Source organism: Ictidomys tridecemlineatus, chromosome 15 (genome assembly GCF_052094955.1).
Source record: "Ictidomys tridecemlineatus isolate mIctTri1 chromosome 15, mIctTri1.hap1, whole genome shotgun sequence".
NCBI classification, from domain to species: domain Eukaryota; kingdom Metazoa; phylum Chordata; class Mammalia; order Rodentia; family Sciuridae; genus Ictidomys; species Ictidomys tridecemlineatus.
The window spans coordinates 9,967,487-9,977,130 of NC_135491.1; the positions used below are offsets into that span (position 1 = coordinate 9,967,487).

Consider the following 9,644-nt stretch of genomic DNA (forward strand, 5'->3'; position numbering starts at 1 on the left):
CCAGCCTGCACAATTAGGAAGACTCTCAGAACAAAATTGAAAGGGCTGAGGATGTAGCCCAGTGGTAGAGCATTTGCCTAGCAGGTGTGAAGCCCTGAGTTCAATCCCCACCACCAAAAAATGAGAGATGAAACTCAAAATGTCAACAACAACAACACCAAAAACAATAATCAAGTCTAAAATGAAAACATTATCTAAATATAGAACTCTCAAAATAAGAACTACAAATTCCCAATAAATAAATGAAAAATGCTCAATATCATTAGCCATTAAGAAAACACAAATCAAAACTGCATTGAGATTCCATCACAGCCCAGTTCAAATGGCATTAACAATAAATGAATAAATCACAAGTGCTAGCGAGGATGTGGAGAAAAAGGAGCCCTTATACACTGTTGTGGGGATGTAAACTACAGCCACCATGAAAAACAGTATGAAGATTCCTCAAAAAGCTCTACCTTGCAGGGCTTCCCGTGGGATCCAGCTATCCCACTCCAAGCTCTATCCCCAAAGAAAATAAAGTCAGCTACAAAACACATACCTATTGCCCAGGCACTGAGCCACCCAGGACTCAGCAGACTCCCCCTGGAGCCCCCTCGCTTTGGAAGCTCTGTCCCCACCTGCCCCCGCCTTCTCCCACAGCCATTGCCCTGAGGAAAAGGAATCCTATGGTATGTCCACTGTGCAGAACTTCCACTCTTTCCATCCCTTTGCTGATGCAAGTAAGGGTGATGACCTGCTTCCTGCTGGCCCTGAGGATTATATCCATATAAGAATTCAATAGAGAAACAGCAGGAAGATGATTACGATAAAAAAGAAAGCAGTGAAGGCATTTAAGAAGACATTTGCCTGCCATGGAACTGTACTGGAGCATCCAGAACACGGAGGAGTAAGTCAGCTCCAGGGCGACCAGCACAAGGACATGTGCCAGAGACTGGTAGAGACTGGACGGGCTCAGGACCATCAGCCGGAGGCTCATGGGTCTTAAGTGCTTGGGCTCACTGAAGCTTAAGTGAGGATTTCCTTGCAATGAGTAGAGTTTCCCTTCTGTCCCTTGTCACAAGTTCAAAAACCTCACAGTTTGTAATTTAACCATTTGGGGACAGCTTTTAACTTGAACTAGTGTCACTCCTTCATGCAATAAACTGAAAAGAGAAAAAAACCCTATGTGTCCATGTAGTGCAGCACTATTCATGATAGCTACGAGAGGAAACCAATCTAGGTGGCCACCAACACATGACTGGATAAGGAAAATTATACCTGCCTGTCTGTCTGTCTGTCTAGATTGAAGTGCATATCCATAGATTAAAATAATTCAGCCACAAAGAAGAATAAAATCATGTCATTTGCAGGAAAATAGAAGGAACTGTATGACATCATGTTAAGAGAAAGAAGTCATACCGAGAAAGACAACCATCACATGTTTTCCCTCATATGTGGAAACTAAAAAGAAAATTGAATCCAAGAAAAAGTCAATCTGAAAATAGAAGAGGGAATACTAAGGACTGGAAAGGGTGTAGGTGGGAGGGACTTAGAGGAGGTAGCAGAATAAGGGTCAGTTTATTACGTATCCACATAAAGAAAAATCAAGGTAAGTCCTATTAATCAGTACAATAAAAATTTAAGTCTTTTAAAGAATAGTTTTGGGAATCACCTCTATCACTTTCAAGCTGTGAGATTTTCATCAAGTAACTAAACGTCTCTGAGCTTCAGTTTCCTATTCAGTACAATGAAATACTAACACATCCCCATGCTATAATTTATAAGTATCAAATAAAGTAAATATATTTGTAAACACTGGGAAAATTGGAAACTCCAGGCATATTCCTTATGAATTGTTACCAAAATTGTCTTAGAAATTATGTACAAGCCCATCAGGGGTTGCCACATGGTCTAAAGCACTGGAGACAGGAACTGTCCCAGATGTCAACATTCAAAGCAGAATCAGTACAGCTGCCTGGGTGTCACCAACACTAGGAGAGGAGGAAGATTTCCTTTTCCTCCTGCACTGAAACCATTTGTTCTTACTACACTATTTTCAAAAGGTGCTGACTACTTACTGTGTGATCTAAATGGGCCTCAGTGACACTGTTATTTTTACCTGCACCACCGGCTGGCACACCCCTTGTACCTCTACAGGGTAAAGCCTCAGGGAGGTGAACGGGAGAGAAGAGCTCCACCTGTGAGAACAAGCCCAGAGACTTTCCATCAGGGGAAGAGATGACACAGAAACCACCTGGACCTGCCTAACAGCTTTCGGTGTTACAGTTTTTAGGCAGGTGGCAGTTCTGACTTATCAACTCTATGTGTTTGCAACAAGTATTTTTATATAAGCAAGTCGTACACTGAAGAACGTCCAAACATGGCAAATCAGAGAGAATTTCACTTCAGCTTCCTTCAGTGGATTGGTTGTGTGAAGCTGCTCAGTGGGAGGGAAGGGACTGAGTCACCAGTAACAAGGGTAGTTCACACATTCCCCATTTGGAATTGCTCTTTGTGTCAGTCTTTCATATTTTTGTTGAGGCGTCACAGCAGACATAGTAGTGGGGTGGGTGTTGCACACTCAGGGCCTGGAGCACAGGTTGCTCCACTGCAGGCCCAGTGCTTACTCAGGACCCTCCCTTCTCCCTGCCCCATTCCCTTCCTATACTCTACTCTTCCTCCTTCTGTCCACTTGTCAGTTTATTGATTGGAGCGTTGTAGGTTACACAAAGATCAATGCGCTGTGGTATATTTACACAGCACAACTTGGGCGATTTCATTGTGAGGTTCCTCCCTTTTTCCATCCCCTTCTCTCTCAATCTCTTCCTCTGCTCCATTAAACTCTCTTCTGCTTTCATGGTGTTATACCGTTTTTTCCCCCTTACTTTGCTCTAGTTTCTGCAAATGAGAGAAAATATCTGACTTTTCCTAAAACTGACTCCTTTCACTCAGCATAAAGTTCTGCAGTTTCCTCCATTTATCAGCCAATGCCATAAATCCACTCCTATGGCTGAGCGAAACTCCACTGCGGACATGGAGCACATTTTCTTTACGCATTCATCTGCTGACAGGCACCTGGGCTGGTTCTGTATCCTAAACACTGCTGTACACATTGCAGTGACTGTTTCACTATAGAATCGCCGATTTGAGTTCATATGGATAAATGCCAAGGAGTGGTATAGCTGGAGCAGATGGTGGTTCCACTCCTAGTCTTTTGAGGAATCTCCATACAGCTTTCCAAATGATGTGCTAATTTCCAGCTCCACTAAGAACATATGAGTGTACACTTTCCCCCACATTCTTGCCAGTATGTGTTATTACTTGTATTCTGGATTGCAATTCTGACTGCAGTGAGATGAAACCTCGATGTATTTTTGATTTACATTTCCCTGATTTCTACAGATGTTGAGATTTTTAAAATGTACTTGTTGGACATTTGCATTTCTTCTTTTGTGCTATTTCTGTTTAATTTTATTTTCCTATTTATTGTGGCTTTTTCTTTTGGTGTTATTATTTCAGTTTTTTATACATTCTGGATATTAGTTCCCTGTCAGTGTAGCAGCTGGAAAATATTCTCTCCCATTCTGTAGGAGCTCTATTCACACGGTTAGATGTTTCCTTTGCTGTGAAGAAGCTTTTTAATTTGATGCCATCCCACTTATTGATTCTTGGTTTTATTTCTTGAGTTTTAGGAGTCTTTGTAAGGAAGTTGGTGCATCTGCCAGTACATTGGAGTGTGAGCCCATGTTTTCTTTTAGCAACTGCAATGCTTCTAGCCCAGTTCCTAGGTCTTGGATTCTCCTTGAGTTGACTTTTGTGTGGGGTGAAAGATAGGAATCTGGGTTCCTTTGTCTACATATGGATATCCAGTTTTCCTAGACCTTTTGTTAAAAGGCTCTCTTTTCTCCATCACGTTTCTGGCACTTTGTTGAGTGTCAGATGTCTGTATTGATGTGGGTCTGCCGTTGCATCTTCCATTCTATTCCACTGGTCTTGGTGTCTGATTTGATGCCAATACTCATGTTGTTTTTGTTACTTTATCTCTGTAGTAGAATTTGAGATCAGGTACTGTGATGCCCCTGGCTTGGCTCTTCTTGCTCAGTAATGCTTTGACTATTCTCAGTCTTTTATTCTTCCAAATGAGTTTTAGGATTGTTACCCTAGTTCTGTGAGGAATGTTATTGGTATTTTTATGGGCATTGAAATGAATATGTGTTGGAATAACTTTCAGTTTACAGCTAGCAGCTATGAGCAGCTCAGAGTGCTTGAAGAATCTACACTCATTCAGGCCTGATAGGAACGGGGTGGGATGCTCTGCTCTAGCCAGCCATTAGTGAAACCACATCCTTAGCACATGTGGTTAGCATTGCCAAGCTGCCAGGCCAGGAAACTGATAGCCAGGAGCTAACTTAGAAACCCCCTCCCCTAGGGACAAAGACCCTTCCTGATGATAGCAATATTTATAACATCTAATTTAGAACACTAATTCTGCCTATTCGTGAACATGGGAGAACTTCCATCTTGTAAGGTCTTTTTCAATATCTTTCTTTACTGTTATATGTTTTTTGTGGAGGTCTTTCTCCTCATTGGTTAGATTTATTCCAAACTTGTTTTTTTTTAAAGTTAGTGTGAATGGGGTAGTTTTCCTGATTTTTTTCCTCAGGAGATTCATTTTTGGAGTAGATGAAAGCTTACGATTTTTTCTGTTGAACTTGTATTGTGTTCCTTTGCTGAATTTGTTTGTCAGCTCTTGAAGTCTTCTGGTTGAAGGGTTTTGGGTTTTCTAGACATGGGATCATGTTGTTGGCAAACAGAGCTTTTAACTTCTTTTCCAGAGTCTGTTAACACACTGGGTCCTCTATACTGAGTAACATTTATTTATATGTGTAGGTATAATGATGTTAGGAATACGTATGTTTGTAATCACTAAATCTTGTTATTGAATGGGTTGGTGTTCAGCACTCCCGAGTTGAAAGCCAAGCACCAAAATTAAAAGTAAAATAGTCAAAACTGAGTAGGTCTATTTCTGATTTGCATTATATTCTTTAATTTTTTTAATTTGGTTTTCAATGGATATTTATTATTATTATTATTATTATTATTATTATTATTATTATTATTATTATTACTGGTTATCTATATGCAATGCTGAGAACTGACCCCAGTGTCTCACCATGCTAGGCAAGTGCTCTACCACTGAGCTACAACGCAGCCCACATTATATTCTTACATTCTGTTGATCTACACTTCCACCCTTTTGGCAATAGCATACTGTCTTCATGAGGGTGGTTTTATAGTAATTCTTAAAATTGTGGAGTGTGAGTCCTCAGGTATTTTTCCACTGTTATTTTGCCTATCTTAGTTTGTTTCAACTTTCCATACACATTTTAGAATCAGATAGTCTATATTTACCAAAATTTCTGCCGAGATCTTGATTGGAATTGTGAGAGATCTATACAGCAGCTCTACTCAACTGTCTCTATTGTGTCTTGAAAACTCAGCACAAAGCCTAAGTTTCCATTTAGTCAGTTCATCTTCGACTTCTGGCATCAGTCACAGGTAGCTCTACACACACATCCTCTGCATGTTTTATTAGACCCAGAGCTAAATACTTCCTGGGGGTTTGTAAGTGAAACTGTTTTTGAAGTTCAGTCTCCTGTTGTTTAATCTAATGTAGAGAAATACTTGAGTTTTGGGTGCTGAGTTTGCATCTTACATTCATCCTATTATCAGTGATCCACTCCAGGAGCTTCTGTAGGGTTAGGGAAATGGCTCCCCTTGTCCCCTGGTGGTCTTCATGTTTCCACTGGCCACAAAGGAAAGGATTATCTGCAGCTGATCCAGGCCTGGGCAGAGCACTCTCTGATCCTCCCAGAAGAGCAGAGCCTGGAGGCTTATAGTAGCTTTCATAAAGTCTCTGTAATTTTCATCTCTTCTAATGAGGCTGTCACAGGGAGTGTGTGATTGCCACCCCACCAGTGGGTGATAATGAGTCCCAAGGTTTCCTACAACATATCTTAGGTTAGAGCTGTCGGCTGTGGAGCTCTGTATCTGCAGCATGGCATTCTTTATTCAGCATCAAAGTGTCCTATTATTCTCACTGCAGTTGTGTGGTCACTTTGGTTCGGTGTCAGTCTGTGCAAGGGATATCAGGCACTGACACCTATGTTTCACCTTGTTTTCACTATGTAAATAACAAATTAAATGTAATAAGGGACTTGCTGGGGTTTTTGTTGTTGTTATTTTGTTTGTTTTTGTTTTATACCAAATATTGAACTCAGGGGTGCTTAACCACTAAGTCACATCTCCAGCCCTTTTTAATTTTTTTTTTTTTTGAGACAGGGTTTTGCTGAGTTGCTTAGGGCCTCACTAAATTGCTGAGGCTGACTTTGAACTTGTGATCCTCCTGCCTCAGCCTCCTAAGTGGCTGGGATTACTGACATGTGTCTCCATGCTTAGTGCTATCTGGGATTCTTTACTGACCAAATTTTTCCAACTTTTCATCTTGCTTGACAGTAGGTATCATGGTATGATTTTCTATGTAAACAGTTTACTAATACAGATGATTTTCTAGTGATGACCCTTATGAATTTCCTCCACAGTTATTTCTGTTCACCCAAGGATTTCTCTTGCATGTGGCCTTGGATTTCTAGATTGCTCATTCAGAATAGTGAACGACACATCAACATATCTAAGATGGAACAAAGAAACATAATTCTCACTGGTCTGTTTCCCCAGCAGCTCTTCTCGGGGATGAGAAGTCTTCACAAAAGGGACTCCTATTAGGGCACAGGAGCTAGGAAAAGGGATAGTGAGAACCTGATACACTGACACTCCCTGCATTCTGCAGAATGAGGAGAGGAGAGCAGTACTCAGACCACTCATGCTGAAGTACTGCACAACCAATTTAAAGGAGAAAGAGGAGGAGGAGTCTCTCCACTAATGATGCCCTCCTACAGCACTCTAATGCTTCTGCTTTATCCCTGCTTCACCACCTCAGTCTTGTCACTGTGACCCAGGGAGGCAGCCAGTGAAAACCAGGGTGGTCACATCAATACCACACTGTTATCTCATCACACTAATCATTAATGGTCTTGAAATACCAGAGGTCCAACCTAGGACGGTTCCTTTTTATTGTCATTAGCACAGTTTCTGAAGCCCCTGCTCTTTTGGATCACTCTTAAGTTCCATGATTTTCCACAAAATAACTCTCAAGATTTGTAAACAGTTCAGGTCAGGAGATGGGCTAAGTTGAGAGCATAGAGAGTGCTTAGAACTTGCAAGATGAGGAGTACAGGAAGCCGGAAAACAGGTGGCTGATTTGTACCCTCATAAGGGAAAACAGGAGAATTTCTTCCTACTATTCCCTCAGGCAAGTTCAAAACAAAGGCATTTATCAGAATCAAAACATTGAAAACCCCCCAAATAGCATTTATTTCGATGTGGGAGCATTTTGCTAATTGATTTTGTCAGATTTCTTTTCTGGGCACTTAGCCTTCTCTTTACCACACCCTTTCCAGAATCAATGCAGCATCTGTTGTAACAGAAGCTGCCAAGCCCGCCTGGAGGGGTGGAACAGAATTCCTACATAAACCACAGCTCACGGTCGTTTATCCAGTCCTGCTGCTGCTCTGCCATCCACAGCTCTGTAACCTAATCAGAGCCATGGTGCCCAGGATTTTTGGTAAGGAGATGCCAGCCCCACGTAAACCCTAATGTCATTGCATCCCTGTTTACCTCTGAACCGCAAACTTGATCCTTTCTTCCCTGTTCTGTTCTCAGCTTCCAACTTGGTGATCACCCCCTGTCTTCTCTGATGCACTGCATCCTCTCTGCCCACCTGCAAATTTCAGAAGCTTCACTCTTCCCAGAGCCCTCCCTGCATTTCTTCACCTGCCAGCCCTGACCCCAGCATCTGCCCCCACAGTCCATCTCAAAATCCTCTCTGAGAGGCTAACAGCAACCAAAGCTCAATGACATCACCCTGCACTCCATGATCATGCTCAGACTGCTCCTTTCCCACATTCTCATTCCCCTTCTTCTCAGCCGCTGTTCTCATTGCTGAACTCCTGGGCTCATTAAATGCAGAGGAGTCACAGGTGAGAACAGGTACAGTGAGGAGGAAATGCCAACTAGGGAGGTATGGGGCATGTCCTACAGTGGCCCTTTGAGCCCACTCAACTCTGACTCTTCCAGATACTGGCCCATGGCTGTGCCAGCCAGCACCAAGGTGTGGAGACCAGCCCTACAACCCCTTGGAGCAGTGCTGTCACAATGACACCATCCTGCCACTGAATGCGACCCAGCTGTGTGTCCCCAACTGCATCTTCTATCCCTGCTTCCAGCACTGCTGCCTGGAGTCCCTGGGCTCTCAGAATCAGGCAGTTGTGACATTCAAGGTCCCAGGCATGAAGCCTGACTGCAGGTCCTCCCCCGTCTCCAGGATTTGTGCCCAGGTAAGTCTGTGATTCTAGCCCAGGCTGGGGGAGGGGCAGCAGGGGACAGAGCTTGTTTGTTACTTCTTTTTAGGTTCCATCTCCCATCTGTGAGTAACCATGTGATTCTCCTTCAATTGTCTCTGTTATTTACCCTATGCCCCCTCTCTCCCTGCCCCTCTGCTATCTCCCTTCTTCTTTCTGCAGGGACACCACCCGACCGCCCTCAGCCAGATCTGACTTAATCTAGACCATCCTGGGGAGTGGAATCTGGTATCTAGTCATCTGTATGCTGAGGTTTTTAATTATTGCTATGGTCTGAGTGAGTCCTCCAAAATTTCATGTAATGGAATCTTAATTTTTCAATGCTGGAGTGAACCTTAGGGATGGGGAAGGTTGAAAATAATTGGGAGGGTTGAGATCAGGGAGTATGGAGCCATCATGAATGTCTTAGCACCCCCTGGTAGGAGTGGGTTCTCATCACCAGATTCTTTACCTTGAGAGTGGGTTGTTATAAAGCAAGGCTGTTCCTCATGCTCTTTCTATTGTGAATGTACCCACTTGCCCTTTCACTTTCCACAGGGAGTTGAGGTAGCATGTGGCCCTCGCCAGATGTTGCTGTGTAATTTTGGACTTTCCAGACTCCAGAACCATGAACCATAATAAACTTCTTTCCTTTACATTACTCAATCTCTGGCATTTTGTTATAGAAAACAGAACAAGACAATTATATTACTTCTTACAGTCTTAAGTTTTTCATAAGCTGGAAACAAAAAGCATGTGTTTAAAAAAATTTGTTTATAGATGTTTTATTAAGCTTCAAATTCTTGTAACAAAACTTAATTTTTTCAAAGTAGTTATTCTTTTATTTTCTTTTCAGGAAATACTACCTTGCTGGTGCCATATAAAAGTACCTAATCTTACCTATTAATTAAGCAAATATAGGGTTCATCTGGGAAATTTCAATTAAGAGAGGGGATTAGTGAAATACCTACATCTTCAATTCAGGGTCCCCCAGAAAATCAATCCCGTATCTTTTTAAAAGTAGAAGTTCCCTGGAGCCTTCTCCTTTGCTCATCCTTGTCATCTGTCTTAGTCCATTTTGTGCAACTGATACAATAAAATACCTGAGACTCCATACACTATAAAGAAAAGAGTATTTTAACTCAGTTTTGGAGGCTGAAAGTCCATGATCAGGCAGCCCTATCTGCTTGACTTTTGGTGAGG

General features: G+C 42.2%; 1 protein-coding gene and 1 pseudogene across 3 annotated transcripts; both read left to right on the plus strand.

Moving 5' to 3' along the window:
• Positions 1–673: 673 nt before the first annotated feature.
• LOC101969516 (eukaryotic translation initiation factor 1 pseudogene) lies at positions 674–988 on the plus strand (annotated as a pseudogene).
• Positions 989–7,511: 6,523 nt separating this feature from the next.
• LOC101969242 (insulin growth factor-like family member 4) lies at positions 7,512–9,102 on the plus strand. Of its 3 annotated transcripts, XM_040279397.2 has the most exons (5): positions 7,512–7,666; positions 8,029–8,091; positions 8,179–8,438; positions 8,625–8,690; positions 9,000–9,102. In XM_040279397.2, the coding sequence occupies exons 1-4, from the start codon at positions 7,648–7,650 to the stop codon at positions 8,655–8,657; spliced, it is 375 nt and encodes a 124-aa protein (XP_040135331.2). In that variant the 5' UTR covers positions 7,512–7,647; the 3' UTR covers positions 8,658–8,690; positions 9,000–9,102. The 3 variants fall into 3 exon arrangements, with proteins under 3 accessions (XP_040135331.2, XP_040135330.2, XP_077889389.1); XM_040279396.2 differs by having other exon boundaries at positions 7,514–7,666; positions 8,625–9,102; XM_078033263.1 differs by lacking the exon at positions 8,029–8,091 and having other exon boundaries at positions 7,515–7,666; positions 8,625–9,102.
• The last annotated feature ends 542 nt before the right edge of the window (positions 9,103–9,644 follow it).

Coding starts and splice junctions, on each gene's coding strand:
- LOC101969242 (XM_040279397.2), top strand. Junction 8,092..8,178: donor GGAGTCACAGGTGAGAACAG/GTACAGTGAGGA, acceptor TGACTCTTCCAG/ATACTGGCCCATGGCTGTGC. Junction 8,439..8,624: donor TCTCCAGGATTTGTGCCCAG/GTAAGTCTGTGA, acceptor TTCTTTCTGCAG/GGACACCACCCGACCGCCCT.